At 44.2% G+C, this 24,672-nt stretch overlaps 3 protein-coding genes across 3 annotated transcripts in view; 2 read left to right on the forward strand and 1 right to left on the reverse strand.

Annotated features, from left to right (window-relative positions):
- slc25a21 (solute carrier family 25 member 21) overlaps positions 1-2,280 on the forward strand; it is a 58,440-nt gene extending 56,160 nt beyond the window's left edge. Inside the window, exons 9-10 of the mRNA XM_068752193.1 lie at positions 731-783; positions 1,486-2,280. Coding sequence (XP_068608294.1) covers positions 731-783; positions 1,486-1,547 — 115 coding nt within the window. The 3' untranslated portion in view covers positions 1,548-2,280. The remainder of the gene's footprint in view (positions 1-730; positions 784-1,485) is intronic.
- Positions 2,281-5,802: 3,522 nt separating this feature from the next.
- On the reverse strand, positions 5,803-10,673 carry pax9 (paired box 9). The gene is made up of 4 exons (XM_068752164.1): positions 10,613-10,673; positions 10,423-10,518; positions 9,364-9,978; positions 5,803-5,978 (listed from the first exon to the last, which is right to left on the reverse strand). The coding sequence occupies exons 1-4, from the start codon at positions 10,671-10,673 to the stop codon at positions 5,803-5,805; spliced, it is 948 nt and encodes a 315-aa protein (XP_068608265.1).
- A 7,629-nt stretch (positions 10,674-18,302) lies between these two features.
- Positions 18,303-19,281, forward strand: nkx2.9 (NK2 transcription factor related, locus 9 (Drosophila)). Its single transcript, XM_068752396.1, has 2 exons — positions 18,303-18,426; positions 18,743-19,281. Exons 1-2 carry the CDS (start codon positions 18,303-18,305, stop codon positions 19,279-19,281), a joined length of 663 nt encoding a protein of 220 aa, XP_068608497.1.
- The last annotated feature ends 5,391 nt before the right edge of the window (positions 19,282-24,672 follow it).

A 24,672-nucleotide genomic window follows, 5' to 3' on the forward strand; every position in this document is an offset into this window, starting at 1 on the left:
TCCCGATGGGAGACGTCGTTAAGCAGACCCTAACGAGCCGCGCGGCGCTCCACGGGTCAATCTAATCAGACGGAGGGCCAGAGAGGAAGTGGGTCGAGCCTTATTAACGCCATCAGTGGCGGGGGCAGGGGGCGGGACGGGGAGCGTTCAGCGGAGGCAGCCAGCCACCGATCACCTTGAACACATTAAGGGGCAGACCCTCGCCTCCGCTGGACGGTAGACCTCAACCCACGAGACAGACACACACACACACACACACACACACACACACACACACACGTAAAGGGCTGCAAGCAGAACTAGAGTGTTTCTTTTTTTGCTTTCTTTCTTTGTGATATTTCCCAACACATCGTCTTGCAGGTAAATCCATCAGATGATAATCTGGATGTATTTCTGAGACAGCAATGATTTTATTTTGATAAATCAGATCTGCGTTATCTGGATCTGCCTCACAACACACACACACACACACACTCATAGATGCCAATGCCAGAAATGATTTATGACAAATCAGAAAAGAATTATCTCTTGCAAACAATTATGGGTCGTCTCCAGAATTTGTGTAATATTCCTCGTTTGTTAACATTCTAGAACAGGATTTATTTCTTATAATTACCGGTAAGCAACAACTGAAGCGATCCTTTGTGGCGAGTGGCCGGTCCAGATATGTGAGAGCTTTTGTTTCTCTGTGCTCTGACAGTTCATCATTAACGTCCCGTTTCTTCTGCAGGTACCTGGCGCTTTATAAAGGCTTGGTGCCAAAGATAATGAGGCTCGGACCAGGTGAGGAAAAAAATAACTATTTTTGCTCAACTAAGGAGGAAAATTCTTTGTTTTAATTAGAGGTCTCGAATCAATCGAGAGTTTTTATAAAACTGTCGCATACAGCATCGACTTCATGAACTGCATGAATGAGATGAATGAAGCGGTGCGTTCCCCTCTTTCAGACTTTAACATCAATGTTCATGTAGTCTTTGAAAAGTTCTCTGTGTGTGTTTGAAGCTCTTAATGACCCAGATTAGGTTATTTGTAATTTGATGTTCCAGACTGATGCTGAAGTCCTCAGAATTTGTTATTATTAAGAATATTTATTCCTTTATTTTCATAGCTATTAGAATAAAACGCTCTGGATATTTTTATTTAAACGAAATGATGTATTTTTAGATAGATATTGTAGATGTATTTTTCTTCTGGCTTTTAATTTGGAGTAAATATGTTGAATTATTTCCCCTTTTATTTAATTATATATTTTTTTGTCTGGTTTCTTTAACTTCTGTTGATGTTTGGATTTTGTAATTTTATTTTATTTATAAGTCCACATCATTTCATAATGTTTGGCTTTTTAAATCGTAGCGGGCTGCCGGTTTCTAGGAAACGATAAAACTGACAATCCTGTTGAAGGTGGAACCAGTGTTTGTTCCTATTGGTCGGTCGGTCAGCGGGAAACCTGGTCGTTTACCGGCGGCTGTCTGTGGTTGGTTGCAGGTGGAGCAGTGATGCTGCTGGTCTATGAATACGTGTCCAAGTGGCTTCAGAGGAACTGGTAAAAAACGACAACAGGGAACCGACCGGTTCTCCTTCTGGACCGTCCTCATAGTGGAACCGTTAGCTTGAGTCCAGCACGTCAAACCAAAGAGCGGCAAAAAACCCAAATCATCAGTCGAAAAGAAAACTTTGTTTCTCAGGAGCTAAAAACATCTGAAAACAGTCTGTGCGTCTGATTCTAAAACATCTGTGTTGTTTTATGAAATAACTTTGAAATGATTGAAACCAAAAACAACAAAATCGCTTTTATTTCGTGATTTATCAAACTAGTCAAGTAGAATAGAAACGTGTCTAAATAAAAGAATGAACATGTAATTTTCTGATTAACTAAAACCCCGCCCTCAACGTCCTGGGCAGGAAAATGTGAATTTTATGTTTTAGAGCGAAGGAATAAGAAGTAAATGTGTTTTTAATGAAGGAGCGTTAAAGGGACATTTCACCCCAAAATAGAATTCATTCTTTTTCGCCTCACCTCCAACTTTCAATTGGAGGTGAGGTTTTCAATAAAATAGTTTTACAACTTTCTGCTGAACACCCAAAGATGAAAGTGGAGACTTGATTTAAAAAAATAAAATCTCCTACAGGTCGTGTGTAATCAAATTGAATTATTACTTTTTGCATGACCAACATTTAAATCAGCCTCATTTAATTTCTACCAAATTTACTATTGTATAATCTCACTTTTAAACATTAGCATTTATGGAAGCATACTAACAAATAAAAAGAGAATTGACTTCCTCGGTCTGAGAGTTATGTGTGTGTTTCTAGGAGCTGAGCGTTGTTTCACCTCCTCTTCCTCCTCCTCCTCCTCCTGCTGTCAGGGTGTGTTGTTGTTGTTGCAGCTTCAGTGGAAGCTAAATCAACATGCTCATGAAATGCAAATGCTGCCGCAGGTGTCTGGGGTTCTCACACACACACACACACACACACCTGTGGCTCCTCAGGGTCGGCGGGTCTCACCTGGGAGCTGCCGCTCCTCCACGCCGCCGTCTGACACTCATCATTGCTGTGGGAGTTCCTCTCCATCGTGGTGACGGATGAATGGCTCAGACTGATGGAATCGTTAGCGTCTTCGCTAGCGGAGGGCTCAATCCATCTCACAGACCCCCTTCAGCGAGATTCCCCACGCTGAGATAAATCTTCTTCCTCTCCTGTGATGTCTCAATTCCACCCTGACAAGCCTTAACTGGGGATATTTATTTTAACTCAAATAAAATCAAAACTATCTTAAAATCTGAACTGAACGCGATGATCTTAACACGGGGGGGGGGGGGGGGGGTCGTTCTCTAGTTTTGAATATTGTTAAATTGACCTTTTTTTTTAATTTGCATGCAAGACATTTACATCAGGCCGTCCCGGCCCATGTCGGCACGGCCCGGCCCACATCCTTTCTGCTCTGTTCTACCCCCCAGCCGGCTGCTGTGTTTCTGATTGCATGTGAAGACGTAACGATTACAAACACGCATCTGCTCTTATTGCCAAAGGAGACCATCCGTAGCACCGCTCGCGATGCCGGGCCTTAAGGAGCAGCTCCTCCGGTCCACAAAACGCACCGGTGCCGGTGAAAGCCACCGCGTTTGATTCTGGACGTGTGAATCAGCCTTGTCGAAACTGCGTCTTCATTTGCCGTCTGCGATGGATGCCGTGGGTGCAGCCGACGTACCATCACGACCCTGTGATGTGGTTCACGTACGGCCACAGATCCCTGAGCAACGGTCCGTGACCGCTGGATGCGGGGAGGAGCGCTTTCCAAGTCAAATGAGGCCCTGTTGACTCGGCAGCACAGAGCGGCTGTTTGTACTGGGAACCATCATGTAAAGGAGCAGCGTGAGGAGGTCCAGCCTCACCCGGACATCTGAGCCGGGCCTCGAACCCTGATCCGGACCCTCTGAGGGGTCTGATTCCGATTTTTAATGATCATCTGATCACGTGACTTCATGAATGAACGTCAGATAGGAGGCAATAAGAGTCCGGAACTCTGGTGGCGTGTGTGTGTGTGTGTGTGTGCGCGCGTGAAAAGGTTTTGCTTAGATATTAGCCTGTTAAAAGTAGCTAATGCTAACCTGTTGACAGTCGCTGGTTTTTAGTTTGACTCTCACGAACACCATTGATGATGATGTCACGTTTGTGAGGAAAATTAAACCAATCAGGGTTTGATGTTCACACGTTTGTCACCTGATAGCATCCTGCTAACGTCCGAAAGTCACCGTAATCCATTGATTCATAGTTATAAATATATAATTCACCTTTCCAGGTATAATCTGATAACATGAGTTTTATGTTACATTTTTTTAATCTGTGAAAACACATCTTCCACCTGCGGACCAAGGATCACCAGAAATAGACGAAGGTGGAATAAATGTCTAGAACCGCTCCTCTTCATCACCATTGAGTCAGTGAGGAAGAGGAAGGTCTACAGAGTCCAGCAACAGTCAGTCACACGTGTGACCTCAGAGACCTAGGCTCACATCTTGACACCCCCACCAAAAATAAAACGCTGCAAGACGACTCTTCAGATTTTTCTCATTAGAAATTCACTTTTAGAATTTTTTTAAATAAAGAAATACAATTAAAAGAAAAGTACTTTTTTTCCTGTGGCTGAAATAAAGACAAATGAACACACACACACGACTGAAGCTTCTTCCAGTTAAGCAGAAATTCATTTTGTTCCTTTTTATTTTGACACGAAGATTGATTTAGGAAAATTTAAACCTGAAGTCAATATTCAGAGGAAATATTTTACCTTTTTGAACAATACAGATTAAATGATTCGGTTTTTTAAGTGAACTTTCTTTAAATTGATGAATTATTTTGTAGAAAAGAATCAGAATGGATTTGTTCACCTGAGCTGATATTGATGACTGAGCAAACTGATATTTATCCATCAGAGCAACTATTAATAAAATAAGATCTATGCTAATAAGGCCAAAACGATATGTTAAAATAAGACAATAAATATAGATCAAATAAATTTCAGGCTTTACTGAAAATCTAAAATGTCAGATTAAAAACGTATCTACTGCAGCTGCTTATTGATTACAGATCAGATCTGATTTTCCTCTAAGCCTGATTTTATTTTATTTTTTTAATATATATAATTTTTGTCACAGACGGGTGGTTTAAATGTCGCTGTGGACCCTCCTCTTCCTCATCCTCACTCTCCCCATGTTGGATGTGATTCACAGCGACCAATCGGACGCCTCTCCCTCTGCGCCTCTTATAACCTGCGTTTTATTGAGAATATTTGGTTTGGATAAAAAGGACCCGTTTTTTTTATTCGGGACGCATCCCGGAAGTCTTCATCTGTTCCATCTGTAGAAAACAGAGACATTTGAGACATTTATTCTCCATCTATCTCCCATTTTATTCTAAGCCCGGAACCTTCCTCCAAACGAGAACCTTGTCGTTCAGGAAGCTGCGCTGTACGTTTAACGCTTTGGGTCCATGTTGTGCGTAAATATATTATAGGTCAAAGGTTAAAAAGAGACGTGAGAATGGAGCCGCTTTCTGCAGAGGAATCGACGCAGCCTGGTTATGAAAGACAGAAATAAAATCGTGTTTCATCTCGGATCTATTTCATCTTGGGACGTCTCCATCAGCTGATTGTTCCATGTCGACCTCTGGTTGCGTTAACGACCAAACTATTGAACCGAATCACTTCACCCTGAGACGAATGCTTCGTATTTGCTCTGAGAGTTCTTCCGATCAGCTTTCTAAACGAGGTGTGAAGATCGGTCGCGGGGAACGCACGCCTCTCCTCTCCTCTCCTCTCATGAGAAGCAGCTTCCCCTTCATGGAAAACAGGCCTCGGTTGCGCGCCGCCGCCGGCGTGGAGGTGTGGCGCGACACAAAGACCGTGGAGGAGTCGACGCTTTAACAGCCAAACAGTTTAATAAGAAACATTCAATTTCATTGTGCAACATTTGTCATTTGTTAGATACTCCAACAGCAAAGCCAATTCTGCGTCAACGTGCCCTTACATCTAATAAATATACTGCCCCGGAGCTGTGAGACGCTGCGCTGCAGAGAAGAGACGCAAAAGAACACGAGTGGAGAAGCAGCCTCCGTGTTTCTCCCACGCTGATGCGGGAACTTATACTTTACCCCGGTTTGGCCCAAAGACATTTGTGCGCAGTAAAGAATCTGCGGATTCCTCCGCTGCACCTGCCCCGCAAGTCTGGTGAAGCTGTTTATTCCTTCTGTGGTCTGAGGGTTGACACAAATAGGGTCCTGAGTCCTCCTCCTGGGGGGGTGACGTCACAGCTGTGGTGAGAGCGCGCATTGCCACTGGCCGGCTGCCACGTGGGTCCGGTCACACAGGCCGAGGTGGTGGCGCTGCACCCCGTGGAGGGTGACACTGGGGTGCGAGGGGGGCAGGGAGGGGTGCTGGGCGCCGTGACATAGCTGCTCACTGTGGGCGATCCACTCTGCGTCTGGGGGGGGAGGAGGAAGAGCGTTAGTCATTGATCCCGCAGAGAGATTTTAATCCATCACATTCTGAATATTGATTGGCGATGGAAGGGTCGATGACTCCTCAGACGCGCCCGGACGTTTGAGCACAGACACCTGACCCTCATCTTCCTCATCCTCACAGACCTGACTCACTGCAGCGAGGAGGGAGTCGGGCGACCTCTGACCCGGACCGGGAAGATTATTGTAGAATAATTGTTTATCTTTTTTTTTTCTTTTGAAGTTCCATGACGTCATAATTTAATCCGCTTTGACGTCTGTAAAAAACATTTCAACATCTCTTCTTCTATTTGAATATTCCACGGATTCAACCAAATCCACCTTTAAAAATGTTTGAATTTAACCTGAATCAATAATTAAAACTGGGATTTACAGAATAATCTAAAGATTGAGGCTCCTTCATGTTGACGCGACGCGTTTATTATAATAGCATGCATTATTATTATTATTATTATTATTAGAACGTTGCGGTTTGATAGGAACTGTTGTCTAATTCCTCCAGAGAAAAGAAGTAAACATTAAACGCATTCCTGAACGTTTTTACGTCAAAGACGCATTAAAGGCCTCGGAGCTTTAAAGCGTCATTTTGTTCCCGGTTTTCACTCTGTGCGTGATTTTTGCCGCATGTGGATGAAACGAGGGGCGTCGGGCGCCCCGCGGCAGATGTCAGGCTGGTTCGGGCTCTCTGGCGCAGCGACTGGAGGGATTCACCAAAGCGTTTCAGCGACTTTCTCCGTGGGTGGTCGGAGGGTTCCGTCTTCACGCGTTCTCTACCGGGCTCCCACCGGGGACCGGGGTGCTTCTAAACGACAAACTGGTTCTGTGCGTGCTCGCGCTGTGGACGGGTGCGGGTGTTTGTTGGCTTTGAGCTGGTTGAAATCATAAACTATAGCTTGTAACATAAAATGACTGTAACATTTTTATGTTTAAGTCCAAGAGAAACATTTTCACAAAGATTCTCACGTCTTCTGCTCGTGAAAAAGAACCACAAACGCACACATACACGTACACGCACACGCACACACATACATGCAGTACACGCAGGCAGTGTGTGTACACACGTGTAGTATTATGCATGCAGTACATGTAGAAAACCACTAACTGCAGAATCAAAAAAAAACTTTTATTTCAGTACAATTTCATGTGTTCATGTTGCTGCTGTCTAAATGATTAATTCATATATATGGATATAAATTTAGATATGCTTTTATTTTGTATTTATTTTTCAGATAGTTGGATATATAATGTATTTTAGGATTTAGAAGTGGTTTACTTACATTTAATATTAAACTATATAAAACAAAATCAAATACAAAATTAACAACTGTCTTAATTTTACTTACTTTACTTTTTTAATCATAACTTCAGAATATAATCAGAGATTTATGATGCTATCATTGACGTCATTCGATGACATTCATATTTGCGCGTCACGCGCTTTTGTTTCATTTACAGATAAATCGCGAAAAAATATCTGAAACATTTTTCTTTTGTTCAGAAAATTGTTTCATCAATCGTAGCCCAAAATATTAACGCATCTGAAAACTAAATCCGACCGGAATAATAAATTTAAAAAACTTCAGAATTAGATCTGATTTTAAGTAAAAAAATAAAAAGATGAAATGCGGAACATAAATGGGTTTTATTTTAAATATTTTATCTTCCACCTCCATATTTAATATTTTTGGTCCTCGTTTGACTGACACCCTTGAACGCATCAAATTTCTGACGATGTGGTTCGTTTTAGCATAAATCACGAGTCTGTTTGCACTCGTCGAAATCAGAGTGCGCACACGCACGAACACGGTGTCCTCCAGCACTCCAGTTAATTTAAAAAAATCTATTTTACAAATTATATTACGGTAGTTCTTTTAAATAAAATAAGAAAATCAATAAAAATAAAAATTATATAATTTAAACAAATCCTTCTTAGAAGAGTTTACATTATTTCAAATTAAGGATATTTTTTTTACATTTAAAAGATTCAATTAAATTAAATTACATTATTTTAAACTTTAATTCCTGCACGGATAAAAATCCGTTCCTGTTTCTTCACGTTAAACCGAGTTGAACTCTTTAGACAGATCAATAAATTAATGTATTTACTCGAGTTCTGGGGATACTTTTTTATAAAGTCCAACAGGAATCAGAATCACGACTGACCATCCTGACTGATTTCACGGGAGCGCGGACCGCAGCGGCCGCGCAGGAGGCGCTCCTGGCCCGGCCAAAGGTTAAAGGGAGCGGCTGACGCAGAGGAGGCGACTGTAAATAGATGCGTTTAATGATGACAGATGGGAGCCGGTTGAAGAGGTGTGATGAGTCCGTTTGTTACCTGTGTGTGTTTTGCTTCAGCTTAAACGCGGTTTATCCCCACGCCATTGACGAGCGGAGAGCTCGCTGCGGGGAAACGAGTCCTGCTAGTGGCGCTCCATTCTTCCAGTTCGGTGCTGGGAAAGGATGGAGAGTCACTAACTGGAGGAAGGAGAGAAAGGAGAGAGCAGCTTTCAGGAAAGGCCGCTGCAGAAACAATGAGCGCTGCTATGACGCACAAATAGCACCAGTTCGTCCGTGGCGTGCGTAAAGATTCGAATCTGATTTCAGTTGACGTCTAAAATTGGGCAAATTAAAATTGTATTTCTCTTTTAGTTTTTCTGTAAGGGAGACTTAATTAAAAATACGTTTATCGTGTTTCTCATATTTTCTTCGACCATAAATCAAAACAAAAAAAAATCCCCCGTTTTATTATTCGAACTTTTACGTACGAAGTGTCGTTTAAAGTCTGAAGGAATATAAACTTTGGACTGTTTTTGGTTGTGGGACATGAGACGACTCTCTGAAGGTCAGGGGTCATTTTAGTCTGAAATAAACTGCCCTCATTCTGGGGCAGTTGTTTTTTCTGGAGCAGCATTTTAAAAATACTATTCAATTCACAAATGTTTTGTCTGCATATCACCTCCAGTAAATCTAACATGTTTTGGGAACGAAGCCGCACATTCGTACTGATTTTTTAACAAACCGACTGCTTCCAGTGAGCTGCGCCAACATCTGCTAATCATTTAGGAGCGCAGAAAGTGTTCGGACGGATTCGTCCTCTATCAGCGGCGCAGAGGAAGCCATGAATCCTCCAACTCCTGCCGCCGCGGAACGACCGCGACCATTAACTCTGATTTACGCCGGATCTCGTTCCCCACATCGGCCGAGCGGCTCCGGGCGGCCCGGCAGACTACCGGTTAAACCGATGTGTGCACACTCCTGTCCGTGGAGGCCTGGAGCTCTCTCTCTCTCTCTCTCTCTCTCTCACACACACACACACACACACACTCGCACAGATTCAGCCGTTCTTACTTTGTTGCTCCGTGATCGACCGGATCCCCAGAATATCTGTGACCGAGTGGGATGAAGGCCATATCCTGTGCATAGCCATGTGTCCGGGGAGTGTGGGCATGCCGGGGGGAGTCGGCACTTTGGATGTCGGGTAAGAGTATAAGTGGTTGTAGGGCAGCGCCGGCTGCGGCGGCGGCAGCGGCGCCTGCTTGCCCGACTCGTAGAGGCTCTGCTGGGACAGACTCCCGATCTTATTGCGGAGGATCCGGCTGATGGAGCTGACGGAGGGCAGATTGAACTTGTCGCAAACCCCGTCGGCGAGAAGCCTGTCCCGTATCTCCCAAGCAAAAATCCCCGGGTCCCTCTGCTTGTATGTCCGTATGTGCTTGACCACGGTGGGTGTGGTGACGCGCGGCTTGCTGCCTCCGATGGCCCCCGGGAGGATGGAGCCGGTCTCGTTGTAGCGGGCCAGGATTTTGCTGACGCAGCCGTGGGAGACGCGGAGCTGCCTGCTGATGTCACAGGGTCGAATCCCGAGCTGGGCCAGCTCCACGATCCTGAGCCGGATGGCGTTGGGGAGCGGCCTGCCGTTGACGAAGACCCCGCCGAGTTGGTTCACCTCCCCGAAGGCTGGCTCTGGTGTTAAAAACAAGCGGCGCAACGGTGAGAAGTCACCGAAACGAGGCCTAACGCACACGCGCACGCACACACACACACACACACACACACACACACGCACACACACAGGAGGCATAGCTGTGACCCACACTTCATTATAGCATCACATACTCCCAAAATGAGAGGCGAGTCATGAATTTATCATTTAGAGTAACAGAAAACTTTTCATATATATATATAGTTAATTCATCTCTGTAAGTTTATCCTACAAAAATCCATCACTGGGGAACATCGGGCTGGTCCCAGTGGAGACTCCGAGTCAGCGCGCGGTGCCAAAAGTCACGCGAAGCTTCAGCCTCGCGCGCTGTGGACTATAGTTCCGCTCAAACATCCCACGCAGACTGGATCCACGCTCCCTCCCGTCTCCGGACACTTCGCTGCTCCCCGAGGAGACTCGCTCACCCATCGTGTTAAAGCCGCAAATGAAGACTACGGTGTCCGCGTTGTGCCTCCTGCGTGGATCCTGCTCCGCGTCCAGCGTGTCCACTTGTCCAAAATCTGCAAGGAACGAGGGGGACAAAACAGTCGGTGTGTTTCCTGACGCCGCGGAGACAGGCTTACATTTCAATCTGCAGCAATCAGGAGGCTGGACCTCCGACGCTGCCGCGGCGCCCATTGGCTCCGCTCGCAGAGACGCGTTCAGGATTGCTCATAGCTGCCTTCCTATTGGCCCAAAAGTTTGACACGACAAGTTCTCAACTTCTCAACACACACGCACACGCACACACACACACACACCCCTCCACCACATCGCAGTCCTCCCACTCCCCGTCTCCCATCAGAGAACTGGGATAAAACCGCCACGGCTGTTATCCAGACAGATGTGAGTATCAACATGTTTGGATCGGATGTGGGTTAAATAAATAAAAAGAAGAGTAAAAAGCATCCATCTTATGAAAACAGATTCCTCAAACTTCTGCTGTTCACAAATTCTGCTTTTAACCTTTTTTGTTTACAACAAATATTTAACATATTAAATAAAGTTGTGTTCTAGAACAAAACCCGGATTCTTCGGGGTTTTACGCGCCACCGCAAGAGCTTTCGCGTCAAGCGTTTCAATGACATCAAGAGGGAAATGAATTTTATCACGCACTACAGAGAATCTCGTGTGTCTTTTGTTTATTTTTCTCTCTTTATACGCGTCAAGCATCGCGCTTAAAACAAATGAAACATTTTATTGTTTGTCAACAATCTGCCAAAATAAACAAGCCCATTTATCCCTCGTTTACATGAAACGAGTTGGGATTGATTTAGACTTTAACTTGTTTGTTTTTTACTCTCTAGCTGTCACGTTTAAAACCGGACGGTCAGACTCCAACCCTCGTCTTTACCGGATCATCTCTGACCTCCGGACAGCCGTCAGGCGGTTCTGTCGCTCCCGACGCCCAGAAGCAAACACGGGCCGTGACTGCGCGCCTTCTCTCCGCTCTGACACGTGCTGTCATATTGAAAGAAGGCCGCGGAGCGTGACTGACCTCCATCTCCGGTGACCCGAGGGCTCAGACCTGTGCAGCGTGATTATGGATGTCCTCTGACGTGAACGCGGCTGTTTGTTTGATCTAGATTTAACTTTTTTCGTGGATTCTCAGGTTTGTGACTTTGATGCGAACACAGACGGAGTTTGTCGGGAGGAGGCGTAAATGAACGGATCTTTGTTTACAGGTTTATTTTTCTCAATCTGCACGGACTCCTTTTTTCTGCGCCCACCTGGCTCGGCTCAGGCCGCTAATGCGTCAACGATAATGTTTACCGTGGGGAACGTGTTTCCACTGAGGCTCCTCCGGTGGCTGAAATAACTCCGGGTCAGCGGTGTCGGGTCTGCATCTGCAGCTTCCCCCGGTTCTTCCAGTGGCGAGGAGATGAAGATCCGCTGCACACTCGTCTCGATTTCACACCCGTTTCACTGGAAACGATCAAAACTGGTTGAAACACAAACAGAGATTTTTAGAATTATTGTTTGAAACTGTGAGCAGACACACATTTTGATTTTTACTGTTGTTATTTTTGTGCGTAATGACGCGCGGGTGTCAGGAATGATTCCGGAATCTGTCATATTCAAACCGGCCCTGAAGGCAACATATTCATCTGTCCGACTGATAGACCGACGTCTTCCTCACCTGTCAGGAGGTTTGCGCTTCTGGGCACCGCCTGCTGTTTGCGCAATATTGATTATATCCGCGCCAAAGCAAACAAACAAACAAACAAACACCCGATTTTCGTCTTCTGTATTTTCATGTCAACAAACAAACTGCGCTGAATTTCCGGTTTTTAACGTCAAATTTGGAGCATCAACATTCCACACTACAAACACACGTGCGTAAATAAACGCACATATCTGTGCCGGGTGTCTCAGTCTTGATGCGTTTCACGTGAGTCAGTAATATTATAGTTTTATTTTATTTAAATGTATATGAATATGTATGTTTTAAGATAGTTGTACACTGGTTTGATGTGCGCTTCGTGAAAAGCCTTGTTTGTTTGTTTGTTTGTTTGTTTCTCTTTGTTTGTTCATCCTCTCCGGGACCGATCGCGGTCCGGTTTGGTTTGAAAGTTCCGATCTGAAGCAGATTTATAGATTATTTTATTTTTATTAGTTTAACATGGCGGAAGAAAAATCCTGACGTTGGTTTAGAGTTTTGTGTTTTATGCTTTTAGTCTCTAATGATTTAAAGTTTAAATATTTTCAGCTGCACTTAATTAAACGTATAACATGAAGAACCGAAACTCCGCGGCTTGATCTACAGTTTCTGTTTCAGTTTCTTTCATCTATAATAATAATAATAATAATGATCGATCAGCTGTGTCCTCTGGTGGAGCAGAGTAACTTTACCTGCGTCCTGAAAATAAAATAGTTTCGCGAGTTTATTCTAACGTTTCCGGTTGATCTGAAAAATAAAATTATTTGTCTGTAAAATACGATTATTCTCCTTTTTTATGTTTAATGACATCAGAAATAGATCAGATTTATTTCTGATCTCACAGATTTAACTTCTTGCAACTTGAATGCAATAAATCAGACGTCCTGAATAATTAGTAGAAATATAATTTGGAATGTTTTTTACATTGAATATTAAATTAAACAGATTAACTCACTCTAAACGTATGATTCGGTACCAAAACGTATATATATTGATAAATACGTTTCTGTATAGAATGCCTTAAATATTTAATCAGATACATTTTTGTATATTAAATTATTAATATAATCAATAATATATTATTTAACACACAGCTTGGAATTCATGATTATTGTTATTCTTATTGTTGTTGTTACCAGGGTCTATTTTCCAATCACTGATTTGACGTCATAATCCGGTTTCCTCACATTTACCCATCAAACGTGACTTTTGGAAACAAATGAACGCATCTCCATGGAGGGAGATGAACTGAGACGCGTTCACTGTAATCCGTTAACTAGGATTTCTTTGTGGGCCAAAAATGAATATCTGTGGAACTCTGTGAGTGTATGTGTGTCAGAGAGAGCGAGAGAGAGAGAGAGAGAGAGAGAGAGTTTGTGAACAGTTTGTCACCGGGTTCTGGTGGCGGTTCTGATGCTGTCGATATGACTTGATGAAGGTTTATCGCGAGATTCTGCTGGTTTTGGGGGGAGCCGCCCCGCCGCCTCTGACCTCTGCGGCCCAACCGGGGGTGACACCAGTAAAGTCTCGGGGCGGGTTCCCGCTTCACCGGGTAACTTTAGCTCGGCCTTAATGAGGACGAACGCGGGTTAACGACGTGTGCCGGAGAGGCCGGGCTCGGTTGGAGCGGAGGGACAAAAGCAACAATATTTACGACACTTTTACGCATTCATCACTTTGACATCTGTTCGTCTGGCACCTGGACTCCATTAGTAATAAATATTTCATATACCGCCATGATTTGGAGTGTCACGAACCAAGGCCGAGGGGGTAGCGCACCTTTAGTGCGCCTCTGCGCTGCGTTTTTGTTGCGCAAAAAAGTGTAAATGGAGTGTTGATGCGGACCACACCGCTGCCCTCTGCGCCAGAAGCGCAGGGTCGGTGAGTCATGCCTGCAATGGATTTATTTTAAATTTCCTAGTCTGCGCAGAGAAAAAAATAATTCAGCAATTATTTTTTGTGAACACGAGCTCAGGACTTTACGCAGTATGACGTCACTGAACAGGTCCGGTCAGGTGGAACACGTCAGAGAATGAAGACAAAGATTTACGTGCACCCGCATGCAGGTGAAGTGTGACGCAGAAAAGACGACAGTGACGTCACTGGGGCACGGATAAACTCACGTTATGAACAATATATCACATAGCATGAGTTTATGTCTGAATTATTTAAAAAATATTATTTAAAAGAGTAAAATAACTAATGTGGGCAGGTCCAAACCTCACTAGGGCCTGAAGCAGAACCTGGTCTGGGCTCCTCGCCGGTACTGTAAGCAAAATGTTTGTATTTATTATTTACTGTCAAGCTATTAAAATTTTTGAGTGATTAATTAATCATGATCTGCAATTAAACTAATCTTATTAAATCTCACTGAAAAAGTGCTGCCTGCAACATTTAAAATATAATAAAGCATCAGGTCCATATAAAGTATTGAACACTGAACGTGTTGCTTTTCCTCTGCTTCAGATAACATAAGATAACAAAGACCCATCAATCAGAGCGCTCTAAGTTAGAACATCAAAAAGAACTTTGTTCACCATCACAAAATGAAGTGCTGAACTGAGAGGAAATTATGCCGTGGGTAAAGAATAAAATAAAATGATGTTCCTCCTGGTCCTCAGACCATATTTAATCCTAAATACAGTGGCGCCATCTAGTGGACTTTTGGAACGTCTCACACCATTAAGTGATTTGATGGAGGAGCTGAAATAAGTTTTTATGATCAATAGATTTATTTGTCTTACGATTTAACTGTTTGCTCCAGACTTTCATTTAAATATTCTATGCAGACACTGGATCTTTGCACACTCATGCAACCACTATGTGCACGACACATAGTGGTTGCATGAGTTTCCCGAAGCTGCTTTGATAAATTATAGTTTTTAATAATAAAATAGACCCTTCTATTGACTCATATCTTTATTTAAAAATGCTTTTGCCACGACAATGTAATTCTGAATTCTACATTTTAATTTTAATTGTTGCCTCTTTTGCGTTTCAAACCCGGAGATACTCTCCGCGTGCATGTGAGCGGGTCACCGCCTTGTCTCTGGTCCAGGTGTCAGATGGTCTCCCCTAATTGAACAGCGTTTCTCCTCTTTTCGGGTGCAACTCCTGGACCTCCTCTCGGTCCGTTCGGCCAGCAGGGGGCGACAGAGGATCGCACATCCAGTCCGGGTCAGGATCCTGTCCAGAAGGTCTGCAGACCTGAGCAGAACAGTCCTCCGATTCACATGTCTTAATCGATTATCAATGCTGCTTGATTGGTTTCGTTAGATGTATTCATTAAAGATACATTATCATTAGAGTGAATGCGCCGCCGTGATCTGCGCACCTGCGGAAATTGGGGGGGGGGGGGGGGGTGCCTTGCGCAAGGGCACCTCGGAAGAGCTCTGGCGGTGGACTGACCCCTCTCCAGCCCAGAACAGACTCCATATTTCGTTCGAGCCGGGACTCGAACCGGTGGACTTCTCCCCAGCCCAGGGCCCAACCCTCTGAGCCACTGCCGTCCAGCAAATCAGGACAATCTCTGAAATTATTTTATACCTTTATTATTATTATTATTATATAGGTTGTTACAAATGGCTGATCAGATGATCAGAAATTAAAATTAAAACCAGTTTTGAATTATTTTGAATGAATGAATTAAACTTATATCATTTTAATTTCCGAACCCTCTTCCAGCTGATTGACTCCTCTATAGGGGGGGGGGGGGGTAAATCCCGTTGGAACACAAACACACAACAAACCCGACACACTTTCACTCAGCTGCTCCTCCTCCTCCTCCTCCGGCCTCCGTCACCGCTCTGCGAAATGCTAATAGTGTTTATACAGGAGCAGCAGGAGCAGCTGGAGGGAGCTTCACAGTGAGGAGCAGCGGAGGAGTCGTTGTGTCGCGGAGATAATTAACAATAAAGTCATCATAAACATTATCAGCCTCTCGTCCAAGCAGATTTTATTTTCCTGTAATAAATGTGTCATTTTAATTCATGTTAAATTAAACTCTTCCCATTCATGCGGCGTCGAAAGGCTCCAACACCTGATGAAGGATCCATACACATTTGATCAGGAGCCAGGTGTTTTCACTTTGATGCTCGTTTTATCTCTTATTCTCCGCGTGACGTCACGAGGCTGTTCAACCCGTTCACGCCGTTCAAAGTGTTCTGCATCTGAATCCGTGGGATTTAGCCTCGTTTGCCTGCAGCACTGAGGATGGAGAGCTGAACAACAGAGTAAATATTTGGCAGTGGAGGGCTCTTGGGAGCCTGGGGGGGGGGGGGGGGGGGGGGGCTCCCAGGCTGAAGCCGGCGAGTCTTAAATAGATTAAGTGTCTGTTGGCTCTTTGTGGACTCCGAAATTGCCGCTCTTTGGAAATGACTTGTCTTTGCTTTTGCGTGTTTTCCTCTCCAGTGGAGTGTCCTCTGTAAACCAGACCCTCCAGCCGACCCGCGCGGGCGCGCCACTGTAACACGCAGTTTGTCATCCGCCGGCGGGGTTCAGGTCCATGCGCGAAGGCGTCAAAAGGTCAGTCTTTAACATTTCATCTTAAAAACGCATAAAGCAGTTAGCGTTGTCTCGTGCGTAATGTGCGTAAAACTGCGGCGCGGTTCCGTCACGGGCCAGCGACTCCTCTGCGCTCTGGAGGCGGAGAAGCAGTTTGATGCGGGTCGTCTCGTCTGGCTGCGGTCTGCGGAGCTGTCGGCATCAGACGCAGAGCAGTAGATTGCGTCCCCGGTCCCATTCAGCTCCATTCAGAACCATTCAGAACCATGACAACACGGAACAAGCTCGGGTTTATCCGCAGGGCTAAAGGACATTGTCCCGGCGCGTCACTCAGCCATTATTGCGGAACTGAACAAATGCAAAATCTTGACTGGAACAAATGCGTCCAACGGGTCTCGGACGCGGGGCGACATTTTGCCCTTTTGTTCCCCTCCTCTGGTTGGCATGTATTTGTGTTCCCTCTCGTCCGACCACCCAGGACGAGGGGGGGCTCCGCCGCGCCGCGCCGCGCTCCTCCCCGGCCTGAGCGCCCCTCAAGTGGATGATATCAATATCAAATAAACGTCCGCACGAAGCGGGAGTCATGAATTTAATGCGTTTTATATGAGAGGAGAGACGAACAGAGAATACAGCCCCCCCCCCGAAGCCTATCAGTGATCAATGATTTATCTGGTTTAACGAATCAGAAGTCACTGAACCAGTTTGACTGTTTACAAAGTATTCAAATACAATTAATTGGCTTTTAATACGCGGTTAGAATCACTTAAATACATTATTATTTATGATATGATATATGATATTATATGACTTAATATGATATTCATAAACGATTATTTGCTCATTTACTTCAGCAGCTGTCCAACATGTTATTATTAGTTTATAAACGTCATACGGAAGTATTATTGTCACGGTTTCTATTTTATTATAATCTCATACAATTCATTGATTGATTGATTTTTAATCTCCTGTTTGTCACGAAGATGAAAAACAGTCCTTGGGGCGACGGTGGCGCAGGTGGTTGAACGGGTCGTCCTACCGAGTCGAGAGGTTCGAATCCCGGCTCCCACGCATGTGCGCGCTCCACCCACATTTCCTGATATGTGAGTCGCTATATAAAACCAATGCGTTAATATTATTATTATGAACAAGTAATGTGTTTAATTTACTTATATAAACATTGAATACGTGTTTACAGTTAATGTGTTTTTGCTGCTATAACAGACATATGACCGCTTTATAGCTCCGTCATTAACGTCCGGACTTCTCACGGCCTCAGTAACGCGCCTGCATGTAACGGCCGCGTTTTAAACCATGCCGACTAATTGCTCACTTTGTATGTAAATGTCGGCCACGTTGTTTGGGCCAATGGGGGAGGAGGGGAGAGTGTCGTGGGGGGGGGGGGGGTGATGGGATGGCCACCCAAGATGTGATTCAGCCCCAACAATCACTATTATCTGCCGCGGTCTGAGGATGCTGGCCGAGTGTAACGATGACGAGCTCCTCCACACCTCCATCATCCCGACATTCAGGTGCGGAGAAGGGAGGAGCCTTTATAAGTGCTGTCTGCGTAAACACGGAGCGGAGCCAGACGGCAGAGGACGTTCTGCTCCGCAGGATACTTGGAGGGATTTTGTTTTCACGATGGCGACACCGACGAAGTTCAGCTTCTCCGTCCGGAGCATCCTGGACCTGCCGGACCGGGACGCGGACTCCATCTCCCCGGCTTACACCTCCTGGATGGACTGCGAGAGGAGCCCCGGCACATGTGAGAAAAAGATGGAGGGGCTGAACAGCATTATTTAAAAATGAATGTAACATCGGCAAATTCAAGATTTTAGAGCAATCATCAGATTTTATTTTGTCACAACGTGTTGGATAAAAAAAACAGATCAAAACTATGGAAGACGAATTTTAATATCGTAATATTTTTAACTCCAGAATTTATGTTTGCTCTTTTGACAGAATTTGGTTTGAGCTTTTAAAACATTAAATTTGTAATTTCTTTTATATATATATATATATATATAGATAGATAGATAGATAGATATTATTGAACATGAATGTTGTCCCTTATTTTGCAGCCTCGGATGAAGCCAGCCTCGAGGCCTCCCCGGACTCCACCAAGCCGGACGACGCGTCTCTGGACTTGGAACCGAAGAAGATCAAGAAGCGCCGGGTGTTGTTCTCCAAGGCGCAGACGCTGGAGCTGGAGAGGCGCTTCCGCCAGCAGCGCTACCTGTCCGGGCCGGAGAGGGAGCAGCTCGCCCGGCTCCTCAGCCTGACGCCGACCCAGGTGAAGATCTGGTTCCAGAACCACCGGTACAAGATGAAGCGAGGCCGCGTGGACGGGGTCTTGCACGACTTGGAGATACCGCCTCCTCCGGTCCTGCGCCGGGTCGTTGTTCCGATCCTGGTGCGGGACGGGAAACCTTTTCACACCTGCTTACTCGCCAAGGAGAAACCCGGCTGCTTCGCCCCGTCCCCGGTCAGGCTCCCGCTGGCCTACCCGCCTCTCCAGCACCCGTTCCCCGGTCCGCTCCCTCCGCGGTTCCAGCAGCACTTTCCGTCCTCCGGTCCGTCCTGGAGAGACTTTTGGAGCGACTTCATCCCCTTCAAGTGACGCGAAGCCCCCGCGCACATAATTCTCTCAGCAACTTAAACATTTAGACTTTTTTTTGCACATTTGGGTGTTTTGTTTGTGACTTTTTTAAATACTCCTGCGTGTGAAGCTCTTTAAACTTTATATTTGTAAATAGATAGACTTCCGGAATATGTGAAGGAAGCAATTTGTTGTCTTTCAAGAGACTTCATTTAAACTGTTTGATTTGTTGAACAAAATGATTAATAAAAAGTGTCTCATGTTTTGTATGATAAATTATAAACGCTGTTTTGTGATTTCTTTGCCGCAGGTGAGATCAAATATTTTAGTTTCTCAACGAAATGAAACGTTTTCCCAAGTTTTGCTCAGTTAAAATTATAATACGTAAAGTAAAGTATATTTAACATGTCAAAGGACCTGGAGGTTTTCTTATTTAAAAGCTAATTATGCACACAGGAGCTGCGCAAACAGGCCGGGCCTGTTCAGCATGAGAACAGGAGGCGGCAGCTCCCTGCTGTCACTGAAGACGTCCAACCTTAAAGAAGAAGAAATAAAAGAGATATGTTTCACGACACGCCGCTCTTGGATTCCAGAATAGTTTTTACCATCAACAAAAACCTTTTAAAGCCAGAAAGAAGCAAGAAAAGGCAACGTGTTCTGTGCATTTACTGACTTTTTCCTTTTATCACGCTCTCAAATGTGGAATAATTAATTTCTAATTTAAATATCGTTAAAAATCAGCCCCCCAGTGTTTAAAATCCTGTCAGTATTTCATCCGTAATGGGGGGGGTCTTCTGCTTTCACGCCCCCTGTAATGTTGTTTGCTCGTCCTGTGACCCCGCAGCCCATCGTTCCTGTCACCTGGCCCTTTGTCCTCCCCGCTGGGGCCACCTTGCCTCACATATGGAGGGGACCGGCCGGACCCCTCAGCCTTGCAGCATCACCCCCTAAAGACCCTTTTTGTCTCCACGTCTCCCGTGAATGCACCATTGTCCCGCGACCCAAAGAGACCGAGACAAAATCTTTAGTGTTTCAATTCCAGCGATGTTTAATCAGTCCCAGCAACACATTTATGAGCTTTAACTGCACAATGGCGTTTCAGAGCATCTCTGGCCTTACGGGTGACAAAGACAGGCTTTTAGAGGTTGCCATTGGTTTTTTAAGTTGGTCAGAGGAATTGTCTGAAAGGATGGGCCTGTATCTTATAGATTTAGTGACTGGTCGGCCCCTGGGGGCCCGGCCGGAGCCACAAAAACCAGGCCACAGTAGAACCTTTATAAATAACCTTTAATATGTATTAAAGCCGTCAGAGTTTAAGGCTAATGTTCAGTTTTTATTTTTGTGCTCAATGTGCTCAAATGTTAAAAGCTTATCATGCATCTTCCACCTCATCCTCCTCCTCCTCCTCCTGTGGGTTTTAATTTGGATTTTATCTGACAGACCTCAGTTTCATGTGTAGCATTTAATCAACGTGGATTTATTTTTTATTATTCTTGCTTATATAAAAATAACCTAAAACTTTAAGCCTGTTAAAACTGTTTTTTTACAGGATGTTTGAAGAATTTTTAAATTCTGACTTTCAGGTTTTGAGTCAAACAAGTTTTTTTCTGCTTCAAGCTTTAATGTTAAAACTCATCCTAAACTTGTTCCTTTCTGATCAGGTGGTGAACTTCAGGAATACCGGAGAACAATATTTCTCCGGATCCTAAAAACCTGCGGGCCAAGTCTTATTAGAATATCAGACTCAGTCTGCCTGGAAACAATAAGAATTAATAATTAATCAATCATGTCATCAATATGATTATCTGTCAGCTTTCAGATAAGATATAGTTTATTGTTTAAACATTGGTTGGTTAAAGGATCTTGTGTAAAGGTTGTGCAGTTGTATTTAAACATCAGTGGGACGTTTAAATAACGCAAGGAGAAGTGTGGAAACTAAACATGCAGAAATAAAGAGACTCGAACCAGAAGTATGGCTCCGTTAACGCCACCAGGTGGCGCTATCGTTACGACTGCATGTGGAGGAAAATATTCAAGACTGGAACCCTGATCTCTGATTACTTCCTTCCTTCCTTCCTTAGCACAGGAATCGAGTAATAATTATACTACTACTATACTGAATACTACTGCAGATTATTGAATACTACTGCTGTTATGACTAAATACTATTGTTACTACTACTGAGTACTGCTGCTCTTGCACAGGTTTACTCCTTTGACTGATACTTTCGTGCTCTTTGTTCTTTTAACAATATCCCCTTTAGTAGTCTGATTGCAGCACAAGAGTAAAACACTTTAAATAACTTTATAAATATAGTTTGTGTAATACCGTACTCGGTTGCTTGGTGTTGATCCTGTATGTTTCATCATAAATAAAAAGTAAAAGTATGTGTGCAGCAGTAATTTGAGTACTTGTTTCGCACGCTGTTATTAAAGTGTCCACCAGTGGGCGCACTGAGACAGCGTCACCGCTCACCTGGTGCCCAAAGGTGCGGGGCAGCCGCAGGGCCACTAGGGGTAGCTCTTCACTGGAGAAACACCCCCCCCCCCCCCTTCCACAGACCCGCCCTCTACTCTTGACCATGCTTCTGATTGGCTGCAGGCGGGTGTCACGTGTATGTACTTGGCGCGCATTTGCTGGACTGAGTCCTTTCTCCTCATTTCAAAGGAAAGGAAGAAATATTGTGTGAATTTTTCTCTTCCTTCTCCTGCTGGAAAGAGTGATGAAGGATTTTTCTGATCCTTGAATATCTGACACTCAACAGCAAGGGTCCCCAAACTACGGATCCGGCCCACCTCCACATTTGGCCTGGCCCCCTGAACAATACCAGAGACCCAAAAAGTGATTTTCCTAAAGTCAACAATGCTACTGTCTATTTATCCTAATGTTTGACAGGGTAACATACAGGTCTCGGTGGTGTAGGCACATGCACTTGACTCCCAGCAAGAAGGTCCAGGGTTTGAAACCAAGGCGTGGAGCATACAGATGTTTTACAAGAACTTGAGGTTTGTTGTTTGGTCCTCTGCAGCTGTATTGGATCAGCTGATTGAGCCAGCCGGTTTAAGATGAGCTCTCCAGTCGTTCTTCGCCTCTGCACTTTGTGATAATGCTGGAGAGAGACTGATTTTTGGGTGTGAGCGGTATTGCGTGTGACACTGGATCTTAGTTCATGGGTTAATGTGGCTGCCAGTTTGTGTGTGTGTTTCTAGTTCACTCGATTCATGTCACTGTGTGTAGTTTATGCTAAAAAGTAGTGATGAAGCCTAAACTAGGGCCCGCCTCCGCATTCGGCCCCTAAATGTTCAGGCACCTCTGCCATCATCACACTTTTCCTGCACAAACTGACCCCAGCCCTCCATCGGAGAAGGGAAAGGTTATGTGGCCCTCACAGGAAAAGGTTTGGGGACCCCTGCTTTAGCACAATTCTCCATATATTTAAGCACAGTAAACATTCTGTAGGTGAACTTTGACAGTATATTTGAAATGTACAAGAACACATGTTATTTATAAAACTCAGTGCCGGTGAAGCTGCTGCAGGTTAATTACCTACATTTACAGTAAAAGGTTTTGCAGTGTGAAACGGGTCCGACCTCAGGATGCAGGAGGAAAACTTCAAAAAGCGAATTATTTCTAAAGTTTCATCTAAAAATAAAATGTTCTAAATTGACACCATTTATTCGGGGATGACCTTCGGGTCCATGACGTTTATTTAAAAGAGAGTTGCTCTCTTTTTTTCATTATTATTATTCTTTGTTAGACGTGACGTTGAGCTTCTTTATGAAACCATTCTTCTATGAGGTCATTGAAATAATAATCATTCTGTTTCCGCTTCTACATCTTCTCACTAATCAGTTCAGAAGCAGCCACCTGAAGTTCCGGTTGTCTCATCGACTTCAAAGTGTCCTCGTTATTGTGCGAAATTAGTCGGAACATTCAACTAATTACCGCAAATTAGCGCCACAACAGTAAAAATATGCAGATTTAGATCATTAAGAATGTCTTCTGGATTTCCTTAATTAAGGAAGACAGACTTATACCTTGTGTGCAGAATCATTATGTCATTTTAATTGCTTCCATTATATGTCTCCATTCCAGCAATTTGTTTGTGCTGTAATATTTAGGATGGAACTATATGTCGCGTCATTAAAGATAATTGTGGCGCAGACCTGCAGCTCCTGTGCAGATTATCCTTCTCTGACGTGCAGCAACCGGAGATGTGAGGCTGATAACCCCCGCGAGGAACCGTCGGTGACCTGCGGGGCTGCGATGACGGTCCTCCGCTCTGCGTCAGGATGTGCCCTCAAGCGTGTTGCCGCAGATGAAGCGTCATTATTGCAAATACTAAAACCACAAGAATAAAAGAACTGCTTTAAAATAAACTGAGCGATCATTATATTATTATTATTATTATTGGCGCTCAACTGTGGGCAATCATTTGAGTATAAAAAGCAGCAGCCCGATAATTAATTAAATTTATTGTTGCTTTTTTATTTTTTAAATATTGACAAATTAGAAGTAAAATAAAACAGCATTCCTTGTTTTTCAAATAAAATTATTGTTATATATTATAGAGAATAATAGATAATTTCCATCCTAAAAACGCGACAAAATTTTCAGTCTTAGCGTTTAAAAAGTTAATTCCACTGAAACTCGCGCGTAAAAGGTGATTTTACGTCAAAATTCCGCTGAAACTCGCGCGTACAAGGTGATTTTACGTCAAAATTCCACTGAAACTCGCGCGTAAAAGGTGATTTTACGTCAAAATCCCACTAAAACTCGCGCGTAAAAGGTGATTTTACGTCCAAATTCCACTGAAACTCGCGCGTAAAAGGTGATTTTATGTCAAAATTCCGCTGAAACTCGCGCGTAAAAGGTGATTTTACTCCTAAAGGAGGCTCAGAAAACCATTTCATACTTCAAAGCGGGTTGAATGAAACCAACTGCATGCTCCTGTGTGAAATTCAGAAAAGAGACATGATTGGGTTAAACTGCCGCCGCTCCTTGAGCGTTAAGGCACGACTTTACTGATGGCTACCTGGCGTTGTGCTGCAGGAGAGTCCTTGAACGCCGTTAACGCCACACGAGAGCCTCTCTCAATCCAGACTCTGGTTTTAGACGAGTGCGTCTGAATTTAGGTAACACGCTGCTTCCGTCCAATGATATCAAAAGGGGAAAAAACAGAACGAAAGGGGGTTAATCATTTACGCAGCCACTTAGCACGCGGATGTGTATTTATTTATTTATCAGTATCAGTCAATTCCCCTCCACGCAAGTGCACTTTTGTGTGTCTGAGTACGATAAGGCATAACACAAACAACCGTGCAATCAGACTGCAGGCCCTCACGGCCATTAAAAGTCACCAGTTCAACCGACGAGTGGTTCTCCATCTCTCAAGTCCACGCAGGCCTCCTT

This window comes from Brachionichthys hirsutus, chromosome 18, assembly GCF_040956055.1.
Source record: "Brachionichthys hirsutus isolate HB-005 chromosome 18, CSIRO-AGI_Bhir_v1, whole genome shotgun sequence".
Taxonomy (NCBI): domain Eukaryota; kingdom Metazoa; phylum Chordata; class Actinopteri; order Lophiiformes; family Brachionichthyidae; genus Brachionichthys; species Brachionichthys hirsutus.

Excerpts from the sequence above, each read along its gene's own strand:
- pax9 (XM_068752164.1), bottom strand. The coding sequence starts at position 10,673 with ATGAGCAATCCTGAACGCGTCTCTGCGAGCGGAGCCAATGGGCGCCGC. Across the intron at positions 9,979-10,422 it reads TTGCGGCTTTAACACGATGG|AGCCAGCCTTCGGGGAGGTG; the intron begins GTGAGCGAGTCT and ends TTTTAACACCAG. Across the intron at positions 5,979-9,363 it reads GTCGATCACGGAGCAACAAA|ACGCAGAGTGGATCGCCCAC; the intron begins GTAAGAACGGCT and ends CTCCCCCCCCAG.
- nkx2.9 (XM_068752396.1), top strand. The coding sequence starts at position 18,303 with ATGGCGACACCGACGAAGTTCAGCTTCTCCGTCCGGAGCATCCTGGAC. Across the intron at positions 18,427-18,742 it reads CGAGAGGAGCCCCGGCACAT|CCTCGGATGAAGCCAGCCTC; the intron begins GTGAGAAAAAGA and ends CTTATTTTGCAG.